Here is a 22185-nt window from a genome sequence, read left to right on the forward strand (position 1 = left end):
TTCAAACGATCTCGCGCGCTCTCCGGCTAAGCTATGTGCCTATTAGACAGCGCGCACGCACGCACGCGTGTCCATTTTACGGCCGTGTATACGCGGTGCTCGTAGTGGCCCCGTACATAGGGTAGAAATACAAAGTACATACATGCATATAACTGTGCACATAGAGGTGCGCGGACGCGCACTCACGTTCTTCCACCACACATAGGTGGTATATACAGGGTGAAGTTAGGTGTACGCTGCTGGATTTTCCAGGGTTTTCCCGGGGTTGCGGTAGAGCAGTGGATCGGGTGGAGGGTGGTGGCGTGCAGGAGGGTGTGGAGGTGGGATACGAAGCGGGTTGAAGCGGACTGCGAAGAGCAGTAAAGGGGTGAGGGAGGATGGTTGTAGTGGAGGGAGGAACTATAATGAGTGGTGCGCGTGAGGGAGAGCAGGATAAAAAGGGGGTGAGAGGAGGAGGTGACTCGGGGAGGGACCGTGAGAGGAGGACGAGGTGGAGGAGAGAAGAAGGAGGCGGAGGAGGCGGAAGCAGGGTAGTACGGGGTAAAAAGGTTGGAAGCTGTGTGGCAAGGTGAGGCGCGGCGAGGTGCGGGACGGGGAGGAGGCGAGGGTTGGATGGCATGGGATGGCATGGAATGGGATGGAATGGGAGGTGGGGGGCGTTTGCCAGCAATGGAGAGCAGAACAGAGAGGGAGGCGTGGGCCGCATGGGGGGATGGGTGGATCGAGAACGACGGGTCAATTTAAGCCCCGAAGGGAGGGAGAAACGGACCGGGCCTAAAGGCAGTAAACCCCGAAAAATTCAGCGCGGTTCAGGCGGTTCGATCGCTCGAAAGCGAACGCGGTCCCAGTGATCGAGGCTCGCGCGCGTCCAACTCGCAGTGCTGTTCCGTTCGCTTTCGTTGCGCCGCGTTGCGCGTGAGAATACGCGTGGCCGCTGCGAAAGTCTCGCGCCGCGAGGTGTTTGTGCCGTAACTGCCGCGCCTGCAACGTCGTCGAAACGCGGCCGCGCGATAATCGACGACGCTCACGCGTTAATTATCGTTGGCGCGCGTCTTTCTCAACCTCCGGAGTGCGACACGCCGCGCGACAAAAGACGCGGACCCCTGTGTGCCTGCCGCCGCGTTCGATCGATCGAGGTACGTTCATCGCTGGCTCGACGCTCCATCGATCTCACACCGGTCTCGATCTCTGCGAATTCACTCGACAATCGGTAAATACCTAGTCACCCGGAACGTTTCGTCTCTCGTTCGGCGAGAAAAGAAGGCCGATCCTTTTCTTTTTGTTTCTTGCGCGTTCCACGTTTCTCACGATATTTGAACGATCGTTCCGGGCTAACGGAAAATAGTGAACTCCTCCTTGACATTTTTTTCTTTATACAGCGACTGCCAAGCGGTGTTACTCCACGATAAAAATCTAATCCGCGCGAGTATTCCGTAATACGTTAGGTGTTTTAGTTTCGTTGATTCCTTCGCGGCACGAGAAAGAACGAGAGAGGGCGTGGAGACGGCGATCCGATCTGGAAAAGTGCACATCCGTGCGACGTTTCCAGCAACACGGGCATTTCGCAAATTGTTCAAACTCCTCGGGTATCCTACAAAAATTGTGCGAAACGATAGTCGATGTACGGGCTCCGTTTTCTCTGAAAATCGTCGCAAGATGCAACGATCGGGGAAACGGTGTTTGCACGCGAAAAAAGTTTAGTCGACGGAACGATGGAGAGACAGGATGACAAGGCGAGAAAGGATGGTCGTGGGATAGAATCGCGCAACCCGATGGGGAATGAGAGTCGGCCGGTCGGTGACCCAATTCGGGCGGCGGGCTTTTTCCAACGGCGCGAAAGTTGAACGTGACCGGGGAAACTTTTCGTGGTCGTGGCAATCGAGTTGTCGCGCCTCTCTCATCCGAGAAGGAGACGACGGTAGCGCGTTCCTTCACCCTCGCGCCTCCTCGGACCTCCGTCGCCGCAATCGCAACTACCCCCGATTCGGCTCGTCCCAACGATCCGTTTCAACTTTGTCGCGCCACTCCGTGACCCGGCGCCGTTTATCGGCTAACCGAGAATCCAACTTTTCATTGTCGCGTCCTACGCCTTCGTATATTTTTCTTCCTTATATCCGAAAGTGCGTTAAACTTTCAACAGATCGAGAATCGGACAAGAGACGTCTCGCGAGCTCACAACAGACTCGCCTATCGTACGTACAACGTACCTTCGTATCTTTCTGCTCGAGAGACAAGAGGCTACCTTTTCTAGGTTTAAGGGTGCGGGAAAGAAAAAAAAAAAGAAAAAAAAGAAGGAAGAACGAATGAGAAAAAGCAATAGCAGAAAAAAGCGTAAAGTGTAAAGTAAATTATCGTCGAACTTGGAGTTGGCTCGATCGACGACGATGACCGATTTTCGTCTTTGCGGTTTCGTCGGTGTTACAAAGTAGAAAGTAAGTCTAGACTCTGACGTTCGTTAACTTGAAAACTAGAGTTCCGACTTCCTGCTCGAGATTACGTCCTACATCCTTTGGTCGTCCAACGTGCTTGAGAATACTCGAGCCAAGTTTTCGTCGGCGAAACTTTTTCTTCGAGGGATTGTCTCGAAAAGATCGCGATCTCCTTCTATCGATCATCGTCGGCCACGAACAGGAAATAATAACCATTGACTGGCAGCCTTGAAGTGGACGTGACCAACGTTGTTTTCATTTACGGCGACTTCAAACGCCTTGCTTTTTTTATTTGCCTTTGTTCCCCTTTGTCGCAAGCTAGACGATCGAATACAAGGTTTTTCGTACATCGATGACAGGAATCTGCGTGCTTGAGTTGCGGAAAAATTTGACGAACTCCGCGCAATTTCTCTCGGCGAGCACCGAGCGCGAAAATATATCAGGAACAGAAGAAAAACGAAAGAGACGAAAGAAGAAGTATGTATTCAGCGTCGAAGAGTATCGTAGCAGTGACCTGCGAAAAGATTGGGGAAGCCGGCTAAATGCGTGAGTGGGACAGGGATGCAAGCTTGACGGTTGTCGATGTTGGTGGAAGTGGGAAAGGAGGTGGCGGAGGTTAGGGTTGGTAGTGGTGGGAACTATAATGAGTGGCGGCTGTGTCGGGCGAAGGGAAGAGGACGAGGATGAGGGCGGTGTGCTCGAGGGTGTGGGTAAGAGTGAGGGTGAGGGTGAGGGTGAAGCGGAGCGAGAATGAGCCAGGAGAGCGTGAGGGTACGAGGCAGAGAGAGAGAGAGAGAGAGAGAAGGAGAGAGAACGAGAGAGAGAGAGAGAGAGAGAGAGACGGAGAAGAGCTCGGATTGGAAAGGGGGCAGGGAGGAGGGATGGAAGAGAGGAGGGGAACAGTGAGGAGGAAGTAAAGAGGGAAAGAGGGAAAGAGAGGGAGGATAGATAGGGTAAAACGAGATGGGCGAAGGGTACAGGTGGTGAGGGGTTGGTTGGCCGGTGAGTGTGGGAAAGCGTGTAGCCTCTGCCTCCTCCCTTTTCCACCCACCGGCCACCCTTCTGCCAGCTTGCTGCTCGGTCCAAAGGGGCGGCAGGAGGGGCCGGAGGGGCAGGAAAAAGGGAACTAGAGCTGGCCGAGGGGGGCGGAGGGCGGGGGGCACCAGGGAAGGGGTTGTCGCACGCCTATCCGCTCGATAGCAGCTTTCAGTCCGTGCACGTTTACTACCCCCTAGAATTTTGTGCCCTATCTTTTCGAGACTCCCTGGTCGAAAAGATTCGTTTCTATTCTTCGTACCCGGTACGCCTTCGCCCGATACAAGATTCGCAAGATTTCACCGCGGCGTCGCGATCGAAACACCCGCTCGATGGATAATTCGCCGATAGACGAAAGGCGCCGAACAGATTTCTCGTCTCCCTGCGACATAGTCGCGATCCAATCGCGCCAAACGTTTTATCGGACGATTCTTTATGGTTCTACGAAAAACGAATAAACGACGAACAAACGTTTCTTTCGTCCGTTTCACGCCTCGAGCGCACCTTCTCGCCAAATCTTCGAAAAACGATACGGATGGAATTCTTACGAGGATGTCGTTAAACGCGTCTATGGTTATACGTGCTTGTTCGCAAATTGTGGCAGTTGGATGGGTCCGCGCACCGAACGACGGAAAAGAGAGCATCGCGGTACACTCGACGCTTTTCCTAGGTCTCCGTGAACGGGTCTTCGTCCTGGAAAACCCTGAAAATTGATTTTCCAGGCGCGGTCTCCCGCGGTACCCACGCACAGGTCTGTTTCTCTCTCTCTCTCTCTCTCTTTCCCCTTTCCCTCGGTTGCATCGATTTTCACCTGACTCTCCTCGCATCCCCTGCAGCGAACTCGAACCAGCCGTTCATTCAGAATCGGAGGAAAAGAACGAAAAATCTGGGTCAACGAAATTTCGAGAACGATAAGCGAACGGATAATGGGACGAATCGACGCTTATCACCGATGAGACGGTTCGATTTTTCGTTTCGTCGATCCGTCGTGTTTCTACCACGAACCTCTATTCTCCGGAGGAAAGAGCCGCTGTACGTTGAATTACAGGAGGCGCGAAACCTGTACTCTAATGGTTTGGTTTCGAGCGGGGTCGAAGTCGGCGACCGACGATACACATCTACAGAAATATGGAAACGCGGGCACGGGCAGAAACGCGACGCCGAAGATCCTGTTGCTTTCGAACGTTTCCGAAAGTCGGGAAAACGAGTTAAGTCGGTCAAACGGGAGAAAACCGAAACTTTTTCGACTTTGAAAGTTTCGAGGACCGAGATAAATTTACGGACGCCTCGGAAATCGGTAAACTCGAGTTTGCCCTCGTTCTAAGATTACGCACGGCAGATTCTTTTCCCACTCTGCCACCTCCGCCACCTTCTTTCTTCCGACCTAGCTAAATAGCATCGCGTGCTTCGAAAACGAAAGGTTCATGCAAAGATTCGATGTCGTTTCGGATGTTCGATACAATCGCGAGTAATATATCCAATGGAAAATGCAAGGGGAAAAAATGATAAAAGTTAAGGTAGGGTAAGGTGAGGCAAGGCAAAGTAAGGTAATGTAAGGTAAGATAAGGTAAAGTAAAGTAAAGTAAGGTAAGGTAAGGTAAGGTAAGGTAAGGTAAGGTAAGGAGAGGTAACGAGCGACGCGGAAAGGTCGAGGCAAGTCAAGTTGGGTTAGGTTAGCGGTGTGAACGAGAGGGAAGGGTCGCATTTCGCTTCGATAAAGTTTGTTCGATCGGTCGTTAGTCCTGTTCGAAGGGACCAACAGGCTTGCCGCGCTTGTCGTTCCTACGAGGCCACGTGTATAAATGCAATGGCCATGGAAAACCGAGCCAAGAGATTTTCTACAGCGAGGAAAACAGTGTTTCTCTCTCTTCTTTTTGTCTACTCGATTCCATCTGCGTTCAGCTTAGGAGAAAGCGAACGAACCAACGAACGGGTTCTGCTCGACGAAAAGCACGCTGCAGCTACGACTACGGTTACGACTCGGCTACACGGCTATGGGCTACGGCAATGGCCACGGCAGACGAGCGTTTAACTTTGTTCCGAAGTTCTCCAAGGTCGTATGGTGCGGCTGTAGGTCGGTGGTGCAAGAGGTGGCGAGACCGGGAGGACAAGAGGGAGAGAATTTCCGAGGCCGCGTCATAAATCTCTATCTGCTGGCTGCTAGGGGTAAACGCTCGCGGGATATACTTCGGCGACGTCTGTAATTTCGCGCCATCAGACCTTTCTCTCGCTTACGCGTCTATTCAAGCTCCCGCCTTCCACTTCTATCATCTCTATTTTCTTTTTTACTCCTCTCTTCCACCCACCCAGTAGTCGCTGTCCCCTTCTTCTTACGCGTATTTCTCGTTTAGTTTCATCGTTTTTCGACAGAATTTTATTACTCGATTCGCACGTTGATTCCCGTGTTTGATAACAAGCATCGTAACATAATTATCAAACTCCTTGTACGCGAGATCACAGAACGAGCGAGTTTCACGCCTACGAGATCGCGATTTCACGAATGTTATCGCAAGTGACGATATATTACGTCGCTGACGCGCGCCAACTGAGGTGTAAATTCATTGTAAAACGAATATAAAAAATACGGTTGACAGTTTCGGATATGTTGTCCTCTCGCGCCATAATTCGGTAAATAATAATAATCGACGAGCTACAAGTTACAGACTTCTTTTCTATCGTTTCGCAGTTCTATATTATAGGGAATAATCAATCGTAAAATTGAATTCATTTTATTATCGAATTTATCGCTATAACAGAAAAGAATTTATTGCTGTTGGTAGCAATAATGGTAGTTCAATTGTGCGAGAGAGCCGAGGCAGCGACGAGGAGATAGAGTTTGAAAATTATACGTTGGGCAAACATTAAGTAATTTCTACTCGAACCCTAGTATCAACAAGAGTAAAAATAGGTATTAAGGGCTGTCTTTCCTTCCTTCTATTTTTACCCTTTTTTTTCCTTTCTCTTCTTCCCTACCTTCCCTTCGCTCTGTTCTTTCCCACCGTTGCTTGCTTCGCTGTTATTCCTTCCCTTCTTTTTTTCTCCTTTCATCCTATCTTTGCCTGCAATTGTTACCAAAAACATCGGTATAGTCCTTTTCGAATTTCCTTTTTTCCTCTCTCTAATTTTTGCTTCGAAACGTAGAGCAACGTGCTTCGAAATGTACGCAGAATTCCGACTCGTTAAATAAATTTGCCGCATTGTACGGAAGAAGGCGATTTATCGCTTATGACTGAACTTTTGAGAGCGATATAAAAAGGGCGGCGCAAGTCTGACCCAGACCTATTTAATCCATTAAATGGTACGCTTTGCAACACCTGCTGCACTGCTACCGCTAGAAACATGGTCCTCGCTAACAACCACCACCGCCACACTACCACTAACAAGTATCATCGGATTATTACGACAACATAGAACATTGCAAATCTGTTGCTGTTAGGCAAAGCGAGGGAGAAAGAAGAATCGAGAAAGTAAAAATGCAAAGATCACGAAAGTAACAAGAGAATAACAACAAAGGGAAAGTAATAGCAATTCTGTGAATATAAAAGCGGATGACGATCGACTGATGACTAGTCATGTTATTTTCTTCCATCAGTTTATATAAGTGCGCGTTATTTTTCGTTATTGTACCATCGTTTCGAAACTTTCGTCGTATCATTTTCACAAAAAGAAGATGGTTCCGACGGAAGGAATTTCTGTACGTGTGAGCCTCAACTTTTCTCTTTGCATTTCGTTCTTTAAGTAATTTTGCCACGACCGAAAATAACGCTGGTCTAATAGTGACATGTCTAAAGAGCAGCGCAGATGAAAAATGATTCCAGACACGTATGCAATTGCATTTGCATGTTTTTCGAATTCACGATTGATCAAAAACAAACATTTTGTCGTTATTAGTATTAAAACTGTTCGATCTGTACCGGCTTCTAAGATCAATCGAGAGTCAAGTGTTTTATAAACGCGATATATCCTACTTACGAAATGATTTTATCGTGAACCGTGACATATAAGTCATTTGGAACTGGTTTTCGTAATACGATACCAAGCCAATATTTTTTCCATGCAACTCGCGCTCGAATCGTACGAACGTCCCGCCAATGATCGTCGTTTGTCATCGTGGCGTTCCCCTCCTTATTTTCATCGTCGAAACTTTCGCACGAAACGATTTCATCTGGCTTTGTTCACGAAATTCGTCGTACGGATGAATAAATTGTTCGAATTAAGACGACGAGAAGCGAACGAACAATTTAACCTTGTACACTATGCGCCGCGTATCGTCGAGGATGCTTTTTATTTCGTTTCGTGCGCGTCGCGGGGCAATTTATCGTCTCGAGTTTACGGAACCCGAGTATGAACTTCCAGACAGTTTGTCGACAATGTTTGACCCAGACCCATTGAAATTCTCCCTTCCTCTACACTGAGCCGCGCAAATGTCGGTCGAACTTAACGACGAAGGTACTCAGCCTGTTTCCCGCGGATCTCACTGAAACAGATCTCGCGAATTTCTCTCTCCATCTTATCTAACCACCGACTGAACCAACTTTTTTTTTCAGGGAAGTGTTTACACTTAAGTGGTCTGACACCCGAACCACTGACAGCAGATGACGACTACAAGCTCCTACGCTTCGGTATCGGTTTCACGAATATGGTAGCTCGTGCCACTAAAGGCAGCGCTGATCTAACGAGGAAGGAAATCAAAGAAGGTCAGTATACGAGACGATAAAGGTATATAAGCGATTCTCCAACGTCCAACGACAACAAAACCTGTGGACCGCTCTTTGTATGTGTGCGTGCACCGCACGTGTAATATAAATTACATATAACTATCGTTTACGAGCATCTATCGACCCAAATTTCCACATTATTGGAAAATGATTATTCGAATAATATATTATTTTATTTGGCTATACATTAGGTGGTGCGCTATCAAAGGATTAATCCTATTACGGTCCTTGATTTCTTAATACGTTGGTCGCCACGTCACCCATACGTATGTGACGGGTATATTTCCGTGGGGGGCCGTCACCTATGTATGGATGACGCTCTTCTTGTTCGAGTTAATTAAATATAGGATATTACACATTATACCGTACTTTTTATTAATTTGTATTCTGGATAAAATATTACATTATGCTATATCGCATGGTATTTGTTAAAACATTCCAAACACATTTGGGGTGATTTTGGGCACTTTGGACGATAGTCGTAGACCGTTATCGCTACTCTCCTCACTTTCAAATATATTTTCACTGTGTTTACTGAATATTTTGAGGATGAAAAAATCACTGATGTACGTCTCACAAGTTTGCTTCTCGACTAAATGAAAGATCTGAGGTATCTGCCATCAGATCCGTCGGAATACTCTAGCTGGAAAGCTTGTGGCTTTCTCCATTTCAGAACTAAATATTTTCTTTACAATGAATCGAAGATTTTAAACAATGAATCGAAGGCAGTAAACAATGAATTCCCGCTTATTGTTCTATTTACTCTGCATACCGGTGAGGTCAGATTTTGGCCCCGCAGGAAACTTAGCCAAACCGACCAACGTGTTAAATAATACATTTGGAAAATGATTATTCGAATGATATATTATTTTATTTGGCTATACACTAGGCGGTGCGCTATCAAATGATTAATCCTATCGGGGTCCTTGATTTCTTTATCTCGATTTCGCTTTAGTCTCGACCAAGAAAAACACCGTTAACGTTTTAAAAGAAAATCGTAGCATCAAGTTGAAATAAGAAATCGTGCCATAGGAAGCGTGTCAATAACGATTCCTCCATGTTTGTCTTAGATAAGAAATTTTCTAACGATGGAAAAGTACGGTTGAAAGTGACTTTGAAGAACACGGTAAGATCGAGTAATCGAAATAATATTCAATTACGTGAATAATATCCAACTTTCGTAATATCGTAAATTATAAATAAATCGCGAATTAAAGATTCACGGAACGCGTATTATACGCAGAAACCTGCAAAATATCCAGAGTATGGTAACCAATAATATTAACTAATGTGTGAAATAAATCTGTGCGCGTACATTCTACCCGTTTCGTTAGTTGTATTTATAAAAACACGAATTTGCATAAACATTTGCATTTTAATTATAAAATACAGCAAAAGCAGGCTTACGAACGTAACGGATGGAAAACTTCGATGTTAGGATATGCACGATGTATATAATGCGTGTACAAATTTTAACCATATTGTACACACATGGGCAGCAAAAACTAGACCGTTTTAGACCGAGACGAACATGTTTGAACGTGGGTTGTTCGAACCAGCCAGACGAGTATCATTTCAGCGTGCATTGCATACACAGCGACTTACACGAGTACATACGTATACCGATTTTTTACGCTGATCAGCATCGAGCGAATTAAATTCGATAGCCGAAATCACGGACCGAGGATACAGAGTTGAACATGTTGTAAATTCGTATCACGGTTTCGTTATTTGCTTCTCCGCTTATCTGAATCGTCGTTAAATTTATTGTCACGCCGACAAGATATACTTACTCGTTTCGATTGTTCCGCGAACATAAGTTTTTACGAAAAATAACACGACCGTTGTTAATTACTGTTCACTGATGTAATATCTCCTTCCGCTCAAAAGTATACAATGAAACGCTTAGCGTAGCTAGCATAGTAGTTATTTTCACTCCTTTATTCTCGTTCCTTTCGTACCAAAAGGTTATCGTCTGTTAACTTTCTACGCGCTGTTTTCTCGAGCGGTTAACAATCGTTCACTTTTTAAGCATTTTACGCGCACAACTTTCGTTAAAACTCTACTCTTCGCAAATGGATACTTGTACAGAAAGTTACACACACGCGTGCGTATGTGTATTGCTAGAGTTCGATACGCTTTTTACGGAAAGTGTTCAAAGGTTTAAACTCGACAAAGAACGTAAAGGAACTAAATAAAGGATTAAGTCGAAACGATATAAACAGATAACTGGAAATACATGGTTGAGCGGGTAAAAATGTAAACGATATCGAATGTTTATCGATAAACGTTGATTTACTTACCGTCTTTGGATACCTGCTAGTGACGAGAAGTCTCACGTGCCACTAGATTCGATTTGCGATTTATCAAATTGTTAGCAAAATCTTGTTCACTTATCTCTAGCCGGTGAATAGCAATCGTTGTTTCTTCGCTGTGTTAAAAAAAATTAACCACGATCGCCACAAAAATCTTCCGATCGACTTGCACTTCGAGCCGGTTCCCTCCGCGATCGTCGCCGCGAGAAGACTGACGGCATGCGGCATCAGTGTTTCCAACCAAAACCGTTGAATTCTCTCGGCCGTAAGACAACGACGCTCCCGCGCGACTAATAGATCGAAAAGTCAAAATTAAGACGGAACTTAATCGATCGAGGACCAAACAATGAAATAGCACGCGAGACTCCCGTAAATGTTATGTAAAGATATAAATGAACCAACTTACATACTGTTTAAAAAAATATATATTGCAACGATGGATAATTTACAGAAACTCCTCTGATTCTTTCGAACGATATACTTGAAATATATTTTCGTATCGTCGTCGAACGATCGAGAATTCTTTCGCCGGTTATATTCTTAATCGACAAAACTTTACAAAGTTGGTGCGTCTTTTTTACAGGCAGTCACATTTTGTTGGAGAAATTACGAAAGTATAAACCGAAGATTGCCGTGTTTAACGGTAAACTGATATACGAGGTATTTTCCGGGAAGAAGGAATTTGGATTCGGTAGACAACCCAACCTGGTGGACGGCACAAATACGGTAAGAAAAGAATTGATTTTGGATCTCTTTCGAATGATAAAAGTAAAAGACTCGCTAATAATCGATAAACTGCTGGATTTCAGTACATGTGGGTGATGCCATCGAGTAGCGCCAGGTGCGCGCAACTTCCACGGGCGGCGGACAAGGTGCCATATTATGCGGCGCTCAAGAAATTTCGCGATTACTTGAACGGCACGATCTCTCATCTGGACGAGTCCGACATAGTGTTCGCGGACTCGAAGCTGAAGAAGAAGGAACAGGAGGCGATCGAGGACAAGAAACCGGCGTATTGCGAGGAGCTTACGAACGAAGGAGAGAGCAGGATCACCGACATGAATGGAACTATCATCAAACAAGATTCAAATTGCCAAATACCTGGCAAGAAGAAAAGAGGCAGGCCAAAGAAGATCAAGAATCCGGAAGATCAACCACCGCCCGATCCCGAGAAATTAGACGCGAACGGGGAAGTGATAAAGAAGCGACGGGGGCGGCCGAAAAAGATTCATCAACAACAAAAGCAACAGGAGCGAGAGATCAGAGAACGAGAACAACAGCAGCAACAACAACAGCAACATCAGGGTATGGGTCATCTAGGAGACGGTTACGGTACCGTGGTACCCAATTGTTTCTCTCCGCCGAAGACGTTCGCGCATATGGCTCCGTACCCTCAACCGATGAACGATTCTGGATACTACGGCCAAGGCATCAACGACAGTCCGTACAGTATAAATGCGAAACAGAGCCCGGTACATTTACAGCACTACAGCCAAAGCCCGAAATCCATGTCGCTCTCGTTTACTCATTCCGATCTATCCTCGGAGATCAACACCGCGATCTCTTCGGAGAACAACTTGGAGCCTTCGCCATTGACATCCCCGAGCGTCGAACACCCAGACTTCGAACCACCTACCAGTATCTCTCAACAAAATATGAACAACGATCATCGTCAGTACAATCCGGCCGGAAATGGCGACAATACGGGCCATCACGGTAGTCCAGGAACGCCGTCTCATCCGAGTTACACCAGCTACATGGGTTACCACGAGCAAACATCCGACCCCCACAATCCCCATCCTCATCAGACCACGCCGACACCGTTGAGTCAAACTACCGACGAACATTCGCATCACTCGCATCCCACTCCTCCGCATACGCATCCCCATACGCCGACACACGCCTCGATGTCGCCTCATCATCCGCACGAACAGTACGCCATGAAAAGGAACACCGGACAGGACGTGGCCTCGAAAAGTCTCAGCGACCTGGAATCTCTAGTCGATCAGATACCGAGCATAGCCGATGGGGGTAGCCAACGTTTGCAACACACGCATCCGGGAATGACCGACGATGGATCTTTGGCGGAAAAAATGGAAGCGCATCATCAGTCTTATTTGTCGGGATTCTCCGGTATGCCTAATGCTGGCATGTCCAATTACAGCCCTCCCTTGGCGCCTACCGGTGCGATCTATCCATCTTCGTTGCACCATTCTCCCAACGACGGTTACGGTTCTCTTTACGGCATGAATGGACGTCAACATCAAGATTCGCAGCAACAACAACAACAGCAACAGCAGCAGCAGCAGCAACAACAGCAGCAGCAGCAGCAGCAGCAGCAACAACAGCATCAACAGCAGCAGCAACAGCAACAACATAGTAAATCTTATACCGTCGAAAATCTAGCGTCTAGCAATTACACGCCGAGCATGAGCCACGGACATCCTGGTAACTCGTATCCGAATATAATTCCCGGACCTCATTATCCCGTGCCGATGGGATCGACGAACGGGTATCTTTTTGGTGGCCTTGAGTCAAGCTTGATGCAACGCACCTACGGGATGAGCGGTATGAGCGGTATGGGAGGAATGCACCCATCCCTCGGTCACATGGCCAATCCTTATTCCTACAATGGTTCGTATTCTAGTTCCTTCGACGCCTATCCGGCGCCGCCAGCAGGGATTCACGCGCCCAGCGCCAATTATCCCGGCGGTTACGCGAGCGTTGGTAGCGCGACGCCAGGTACTTCTACGCCACCGTCTTACCTTCCTTCCCATCACAGACCGTCGGTCGACCTCGCTTACGACGGTGTATGATAATCGATGTAAAGCTATTATTCGACGTACATACGCGCACGCTCACACACACGCTCGCATTCGCCCTCGCGCGCATGCGCGCGCGCGTTTACACAAACACGTATACAAATACACGCACAGACAGACATACAGACGGATAGACATACAAACGGACAACGGACAAACAGACAGACGAACGGACAGACAACTGGCAAACAAGCAGACGATTCGAGCGCTACGTTTATCTTTTCTACGTATTTTTACACGTTTAGGATCCGCCGGAACGATCGTCTCTTTCTGGCGCGACTTGCTACTGCGATTTGCGCGCCCGTTTTTCTTCCTCTTTCTCCTTTCATCGATCTCTCCGAGCTTCTTTACGCTTTCCTCGAACCTCCTGTACCTTTCATCGCGTGTTTTCGTATTCACTCGGAACTCTTCCCTCTCCCGATTTTTCCCCCTTCTTTTCTTTTTCATCCGGCTAGATCAACGATTATGCCGCGAGTAGCAACGGGCGCACGGTTCGAAACCGCGACGGCAACCGCTATGAGAAGGAAAAAGAAAGGGAAAAAGCCGGTTCTCGCACGCGCTACGCAATCAGGCTGTCGAATTATGTAAATGCGTTAATAGGGTTTCGAAAGTGGCGTGCTCGTCCAGATGCTATTTGTCTCTTTTTCGCAGTGATCGCGCATCGATCGTCGATAATGGGAAAAGTCGAACGTTGAAGTTTCGCTTCTTTCCATCGTTTTCTAACGTTATACTGTTACGCTTTCGTTATTGTTGAAGAATATTCCGCTGTTTCGCTTCACTGGCAAACATGTGCGATCTGTTGCTGTTTCAACGAATCGGTATACATTTTTCTCCGAACGTCGCTCGTTAAAACATGCAAAAGTTTTACGTATTTACGCGTGTATTCGTCCTTATTTTATCCTCTTTTTCCGTTCCTTTCGTTGTATGAGAGAAGGTATGCAGTTTGTACGCGTCGAATCGTTTATGTCACGTTATTAACTGTAACCGTTATGTCCACAAGTGAGACTGCTATTCGATAAACGGTAGCGTTCGACCTTCGTGTTGAAGCATTTTTTACGAACCAATGGACGAAATATATCCGAATTAGCGGAATATGTATACACGTTCGCGTTGAAACATTGACCGGTAATCGTAGCGATGCGCTAGTCGCAAAAATGTAATTCGCGAAAAGTCGATCGATACACTACCGAGTAGAAAGTACGACTTTCAATGATATTCCTAAAAGAATTTGGAAATATTTTCTGTTCGCGGTGTAACAAATGCGATGTCGTAGGTATACGACTGCTGCATCCTATACAGCTATGTATATGCGTGCGTTACAGTGTATGATATGTTACATCAAAGCAATAGCGCATACACGCGTGTGCACATGATTAATTGCAAAGTGTATGTGTTTAATGCGAATCTAGTCAATTCGATTCGTTGAATCGTGGCGGTTTATCGCAATCGACCGAGTAATTTTACACGCGGATTAAGTCGGGAAAGAAAACTGACCGATCGATAGAGGTACTGAATTTCGCGCGATTTCCCTTCCGCTCGTACGGACAGAGAAGAGACTCGACTGAATCGCGATCGACGTTAACCGATCACAGGCGAATATTTCACCACGTTGATTGTATTCTCGCGTAATAGCCTACTTTCAACGTGTTATTTTTTATCGCCTGTATTCCAACATGAAATAGTGGAATCTTCTTTTTGGTCATCAAATGACACAAAGAGATGCATTCGTCGTAATTTTTCCCTCTAACTCTTCATTATAATTTCGCAGATACTTTTTAATTTAATCGGCATACACGAAACAGAAATGAAAACGTAAACGGTCGAAAGATCTCGCGGTCTCTTTGTCTGTACGCGTTGGTCGAACGAATCGCGGAAAGTTTGAGCAGTAAAAAAATTAAAAAAAAAAAAAAAAAAAATTAAAAAACGGGAGAGATGGGTCGCGAAAGAAAATCTCTCGATAGTCGATTGGGTAGGCATCCTCGCTTTCGTACCTCGCACTCGCTACAGCCATAGCCATAATCGTTCTCGTTGCAATTTGTTTATCGGTTAATGCATATCGGTTAATCGTTGACTATCGACGTCGCTGTGAAATGTCATAGGTTACCGTGATTTTTATAGTTATCGCGTTATGTTGTCTCTCGTTAATTGTATATTTCATCGCTGCGTTTCGAGTAATCGAGGATTACAGTGTTTTTATCGATACACGATCACAAACAGTCGATGTAGATGTATGCCATAACCGACATCCTCTTTTGTCGCTAATCAATGCTGTAAAATTGCGCATCTGGCATGATTATATGCAAAGAAATAAATATACGCACGCGTACGTGTACACGATCGTACATAAACAAGCGGAAAAGAAAGAAGAAAAAAGGAAGAAAATGAAAAAGAAAAATAAGAAAGAGGATGAAAGAGATATACGTATACGCGTGTACGCGTTCACGTGCCTATACTTATAGAATACACATACAAAGTATAAATATTATATATTGACTATCTACGATAAGCGAGAAACATTTATCGAGTAATCACATAGGATGTGTTGAAACATTTAAAATGATGCACAGGGTATAGATGAGAAAATCGTTGATATAATAACTGATGTCTATATAATGAATGTTTCTTTTGTTCTATCGGCCTCAAGGACACAAAGCGCGTACGATCGACAATTAATCTATGGTAGATGTTTTTCAGAATCCATTCCGATTCAAAGGGGACGGTTTTAGTATAAGTGTCGTCGGTGTTAATCGTTCGTCGATAATGAAACGAAACGAAAAAAAAATGAAGGGAAGAAAAAGATGGAAGCAGGGAAACGGAAATGAACGTATACCGTGCCGAACGGAACGAACCATCGCTACGAATTAATCGATACCTTTCGATTAATCGAATCAATCGATTGTAAATTGATCGCTAAGAATTAAGTATTAAGTATAAATATATTATACAGATTTAAGTGGTTTCGCTGTTGATCGTATCGAATAATAATAATAATAATAATAATAATATTAATAATAATAACTATAACAATAACAACAACAACAACAACAAAATAATAATAATTAATAATTAATAACAATAATAATTAATAATAATAAAACGAGAAAAAAGAAAGAAAATCGAAAGAAAAGAGAGGAAAAAATTTCGAGCGTAAGCGAGTAAGAGAGCTTGGGCCAAAACCGGCCTCCGACATATTTTTTAATCGCTTGGAACCCTCTATTATTCTACCTTTTAAACTTAACGGTGTGAATGTCCAGCCGACCGATCGATCGATCGATCGATCGACCGATCCGTCGATTCGTGGCCGAAAACAGTAATCGACCGCTCGCTCACTCGCTTCTATCTTAAACCACACTTCTCTGTCATAATTCTCATTATCAGCATCGTATCGATCGCTCGGATTATTGAGATGTGTTCTATATCGACCAACAACGTACAAGTACTTGCGGAGTATTTATAGCTGTTCGTACAACGCGGGAAAGAGGGGCAACGTATCTTACGTTATTCTTTGCAATTTTTATTTCGTTCCTCTTTTCCTATATCCTGTCCTCCCCCCCCTTCTCTTCCTTTTTTACGTCACTCGTTGGATCAACGATTTCTCGCCTTAAAATTGATTCGCGATAATCCTCCAGACGCTTCGTTCAAAACTACATCATCCTTCCCTTCGTATCCTTTCTTTTCCTTCGCCTTTAACGCTCGCGTTTCGTCTTTTCTTTTTCGTATTCACCTTTTCTTTATTTTCTTTATCATCGGATCGGGATTACACGAAAAATTAAACTTAAAAACATTTCATTCGGATCCTTTACACGTGCAACGAACTTGCAGATTTTACTTATAACTTTCGAACAAAGCAAACAGAGAAAAATAAAGGAACCGAGAGCTCAGAGAGGACAAGGAAGGGAAAAAAGTAGAATTCGATCGTTCGTTCGATCAACGAATAAGAGTAGAACCAATTCGATATAAATATTCGTTTTCTTTTTCAATTTTTACTGCGAGTTCCAGCTCCTTTTGATTAATCGACAAATTTTCTCCAACGATCGTTGATAACGATTAAATAACATGCTTGGAAATTCGAGTCGCTCGTATTTTCGTGTATGATCGTTTTGCACGAAAAAATGTTCGATCGAACAAAGTAGCGATAATATCGTACCGTGCATGTTGGAATTGAGCAATGGCGAATGCACTGCAAACGCTCATTTAAATGCACACTGTTTTCTCGCTTCGACAAATTCGTAACATCCTTGCTGGTTGTTCGTTTGTTCGTTCTTTCGTCCATTCGTGATGTTCCAGATACACGAAAATTCGGGCTGTTTCTTTCATTCGAAGGAACGAATCGATGTACGCTTAACGATCATAAACGTAGCATAGTTGGATTCGTAATTCTAAATGTTGTGTGTTGCGTTATTTGCCATGAAAGTCGGTCGGTAAACTAAACTGTACTAGAAAGGTGCATCGGTTACCCAACGATTTATTTTTTACCAACCGTGCACACGAATTCGATTGCTGATTCTTCGATCGAATGTGCGATCGTCTCTATTACCAATAAACGATACGTTTTTCTTCAAAACGAGGAATACTCTTTAGAATACACGTCTGTTTCGCCATGCAGCATATTCTCTTTTGAAGAAATAGAACGTCGCATGTATTCGATTATCCACATCGAATATTCAAAATTACAAAGTTCATTATCAAATTTAAAGTACCGATCCTCTATTGGCTGTATGTATGTGTATGTATTGCTGCTTATATACATGTACACACATGCATATACACATGTAAAGCTTAAAGAGTAATTCCAGTTCTTGAAAAAAATTCAGAGAGTTCTCCAGAAAAAATTATCTGGGAACATCTATCAATTCGGACGATTTAACGAATTAAAAGACAAAGATACAGATTTCAAATAAATTCCTTTATTCTATTTAATTCATAGTATAATCGAAATATAGTGGTTCGATCGCGACGTCCCACGATCTGCAATTTTTATTGAAATGTGAAATTCAAAAATAAAATATTTGCTGTCACTTACCGTCACGAATGTGACTTCGAAGTTTGCCAGACTAACGTATAAGATTGATGCTAATTGTTATTTCGTGTTTTCTCGACTCTCTTGATTGCTTTGACTAGCTTTGCGTACACGTACAGAACGTAATTTATGATATCGAATCTTTCCAGTAAAAGGAAATCTTTAACGATCTATTACCGCTTCGTTAGAATCCTGTTTAGCATCCTTTCAACAATCATATTGCAGTCAGTTTCGTTGTTACTGTCCAAACATAATTGTAACGATATTATCGAGAGAATGATCAGTGTCGTGCAAAACCACCATTGGAGAGAAAGAAATACCGAAGTCGTTAGTATGCGTTGAATTGTGTGATATGTGAATGAATGAAATCGCATTATGCAATCCTTCTTGTAAATTTTAAATATAACGAATCCTGTGAAAACATTTTTCTCTTTTTGGACTCACTTTACCTGAGTCATTGGCAGTTTGTGTCAAAAAATAAATTGATTCGTTAAAAGAAAATTGTCCTGTGTTTATTATTTCCAACAGTTCGTATATCTTCAAAACTTAAATGAAGAACAACAAACATTAAAAAAATATACGAACTTTCATTTAGTTAATGTGTTGATTGTTCCTTAAAAATATAATTATTGAATTTATCTAGAAATATTATGAAAAACCCAAAAAATGATATAGTCCAGGAGTAATAAATGATGAATAATCAAACTAAAAGAATTTACCCCGCCATCTATCGAGTAGATGTAGAAATATATGTTTTCGCGTTTGATCTATATATTATTTAGTTCGTGCTTCGTAAAACACAAAGTGTGTTGGATAATTTGTGTTCACCAGTGTCGTAATTATAATTTCAATTTAAAATGCCGTTGGAAAATCTAGACGAAGAGGGTTTAGAAAAGAATCCCAAATTGGAGTTAGCTCAAACTAAATTCTTATTGAGTCTACCAGAACATAAGGATGATCCATTTTTAAAGAACAAACTATTAGATGCCATTAAAGCAGACGGTGAGATAGCATTTTTGCATCTTCAGTTAACAATTTTAGTTTATCTATACAACAAGGAATTTTACTTATAATAAATTAAATATTTGATATTAAAAATATAATTAATACTTTTACGCAAGTTGAAACTAAGAAAACTACCATGACACTTAACATAACCTTTTTATTGCTGACTATTCCTTTTCATAGTATTCTCCTTGATTCAATAATTTCCTTTCTTTTTATTTGAAAATCTCATTTTTTTTTTTTCGTTACTATTCAATAAACTCTCAATTCATTTTTTATTTCATTAGATATGGCTCCATTCTATGAAGAAGTTTGTAAAGATTTGAATTGGCCAGTTGATGATACTCTTTTAACTACAATGAAAGCTAAGAATATGGAACAACTGAAAGAATTAGATGATGCAATTGAAGATGCTGAGAAAAACTTAGGTGAAATGGAAGTCAGAGAAGCCAATCTTAAAAAGTCAGAACATTTATGTAGAATAGGTGATAAGGAAGGTGCTATTTCAGCATTCAGGAAAACTTATGATAAAACTGTATCGTTAGGACATAGACTAGACATAGTATTTCATAATATTAGAATTGGATTATTTTATCTAGATCATGATCATGTTACTAGAAACATAGAGAAAGCTAAAAGGTACGTATGTATTGAAAAATAGGGTGGATGTAACAGAATGTAGGTACCAGTATTTTATTTCAGTTTAATAGAAGAAGGTGGTGATTGGGATAGACGAAATCGCTTAAAAGTATATCAAGGGACATACTGCATAGCAGTACGTGACTTTAAAGAAGCTGCAACTTTCTTTTTGGATACAATTAGCACGTTTACTAGTTACGAACTGATGGATTATAATACATTTGTGAGATACACTGTGTATTTAAGCATGATAAGTTTACCTAGAAATGAACTTAGAGATAAGATTATCAAAGGTTCAGAAATTTTGGAAGTACTTCATAGTAATCCAGATGTAAAAGATTACTTATTTTCTCTATATAATTGCCAATATACTGATTTCTTTAAAAATCTAGGTATTGAGAATTTCCATTTCAGTATTAAATCTTGATAATTTCATATTTTATTTGTTATTATGTATGAATATGGTTTCAGCACACGTCGAGGGTTTGTTGCGTAGAGATTATTTAATTTTCCCACATTATCGGTATTATGTTAGAGAGATGCGCATTCTCGCATACACGCAACTTTTAGAATCTTATAGATCTCTTACACTTCAATACATGGCTGAAGCATTTGGTGTTACAATAGAATACATTGATCAGTAAGCTTGGCAAATTTCATTCTCTGCTAGTATAATGTGCATTTAATTATTATTTCAACTATTTTTTGCAGGGAATTATCGCGTTTTATCGCTGCTGGAAGATTGCATTGTAAAGTTGATCGTGTTGGTGGGATAGTTGAAACTAATAGACCAGATAATAAAAATTGGCAATATCAGGCTATGGTCAAACAAGGAGACTTGCTGCTTAATAGGGTTCAAAAGTTATCGCGTGTTATTAATATTTAATTATATAAAGAATAAATCGAAATATCAAATTTTAAGATTTACTTATTGTCTGGTGTGTTCTTAAAAAAATCTGAAGTTCTTTTTATTACCCACGATTTTAATTTTGTATTAAAGACTTAATATAATTAACAATTTTTACGATAAAAATATATGCGTTGAATGTAATCCCTAGTAAATCCTAGTTGCGATTTTTCCTCCCCTTCTAAATTCTGAATCAGTTCTTTGGAAACATTCCCTATAGTCGTTCTACAATGGTCATAATCCCTACAATCGTTAGGATACCTGCAAGGGTGAAAACCCAGAGAACGATGACGGCTCGATTTCTTTTTAAATATTTAGTTGCTCCTGAACGCTAGTCCAGAGAACATGGAGTTATCATAACACTAATTACAAAACTATATTTGTATTCTAACTTGACAGCGTTTGAAGGTATGTTCTTTCTTTAATAACTTCACAATTAATATTAATTTCCCTATCGAAATATATGTAAATATATCATTTTTATAACGCGTACAAATTTAAGCCCCTGATGTTTTCAGAAGAACGTTATAATAAAATAAATATCTATTGAAAATGGGTCGAAGAAAATCTAAACGAGAAGCGCCACAAAGAAACAAAGCGATCGTACCTATGGATATACAATTCACGTGTCCATTTTGTAATCATGAGAAGTCATGTGAAGTTAAAATGTAAGTTTTAACGCATCGTAAAATCAGATTCTAGTTATGAAGAACATTATTTATTACATTTTATAATGATTTTAGGGACAAATGTCGAAAAATAGCAAGAATTTCATGTCAAATTTGTTTAGAAAATTTTCAAACCAATATTAACATGTTATCAGAACCAATTGATGTGTACAATGATTGGATCGACGCCTGTGATGCTATTAATTAACACCTATCGCACAACATAGAAAAGTTTGATATTCCATTTTAAAAATAATTGACTTGTTGTATAATATATATTTGATATGTATCAACGATCTTTTTTAATCATGAAAGTAATGATTTTAATCAATAAAGTATGAATGATATTATATATATATATACACACAATTAATAAATCTATATAAAATGTTAATTTAAAGATACAACTGTTTTGTAATAAAAAAATTGTAAAAAATATAAATATATTACTAATAAAAATTTAAAAACGTTATTACATGCATGAAATCACATAACTATATTGAACTTTGATTGATTTATATTTTATACCGACGCAGTTACACAAAATTTTATTATTGTTTAATTTATAAATCGATAAAGTAACATTTTGAAACACGCGCTGGATCTGACTTTCTCGAGATAAGAAAT

The 22185-nt window shown here is 42.2% G+C and overlaps 4 protein-coding genes across 5 annotated transcripts in view; 3 read left to right on the forward strand and 1 right to left on the reverse strand.

Annotated features, from left to right (window-relative positions):
* LOC100648272 (DNA (cytosine-5)-methyltransferase 3B) overlaps window positions 1-10696 on the reverse strand; it is a 60548-nt gene extending 49852 nt beyond the window's left edge. Inside the window, exon 1 of the mRNA XM_020866576.2 lies at window positions 10486-10696. The gene's annotated coding sequence lies outside the window, so the exon portion shown is untranslated. The remainder of the gene's footprint in view (window positions 1-10485) is intronic.
* Window positions 1-16272, forward strand: part of LOC100648503 (probable serine/threonine-protein kinase yakA) — a 53152-nt gene extending 36880 nt beyond the window's left edge. The window contains exons 8-10 of the mRNA XM_003393647.4: window positions 8012-8161; window positions 11081-11223; window positions 11307-16272. Coding sequence (XP_003393695.1) covers window positions 8012-8161; window positions 11081-11223; window positions 11307-13313 — 2300 coding nt within the window. The 3' untranslated portion in view covers window positions 13314-16272. The remainder of the gene's footprint in view (window positions 1-8011; window positions 8162-11080; window positions 11224-11306) is intronic.
* A 2838-nt stretch (window positions 16273-19110) lies between these two features.
* On the forward strand, window positions 19111-20910 carry LOC100648619 (26S proteasome non-ATPase regulatory subunit 6). The gene is made up of 5 exons (XM_012317553.3): window positions 19111-19341; window positions 19632-19983; window positions 20047-20375; window positions 20455-20623; window positions 20695-20910. Exons 1-5 carry the CDS (start codon window positions 19197-19199, stop codon window positions 20867-20869), a joined length of 1170 nt encoding a protein of 389 aa, XP_012172943.1. The 5' UTR covers window positions 19111-19196; the 3' UTR covers window positions 20870-20910.
* A 107-nt stretch (window positions 20911-21017) lies between these two features.
* On the forward strand, window positions 21018-21960 carry LOC105666607 (transcription elongation factor 1 homolog). 2 transcript variants are annotated; one of them, XM_012317537.3, is made up of 3 exons: window positions 21018-21298; window positions 21409-21558; window positions 21634-21960. In XM_012317537.3, exons 2-3 carry the CDS (start codon window positions 21443-21445, stop codon window positions 21764-21766), a joined length of 249 nt encoding a protein of 82 aa, XP_012172927.1. In that variant the 5' UTR covers window positions 21018-21298; window positions 21409-21442; the 3' UTR covers window positions 21767-21960. The 2 variants fall into 2 exon arrangements, with proteins under 2 accessions (XP_012172927.1, XP_012172935.1); XM_012317545.3 differs by having other exon boundaries at window positions 21412-21558.
* Window positions 21961-22185: the final 225 nt, after the last annotated feature.

The sequence above is a fragment of the Bombus terrestris genome, chromosome 2, assembly GCF_910591885.1.
Source record: "Bombus terrestris chromosome 2, iyBomTerr1.2, whole genome shotgun sequence".
Lineage (NCBI taxonomy): Eukaryota > Metazoa > Arthropoda > Insecta > Hymenoptera > Apidae > Bombus > Bombus terrestris.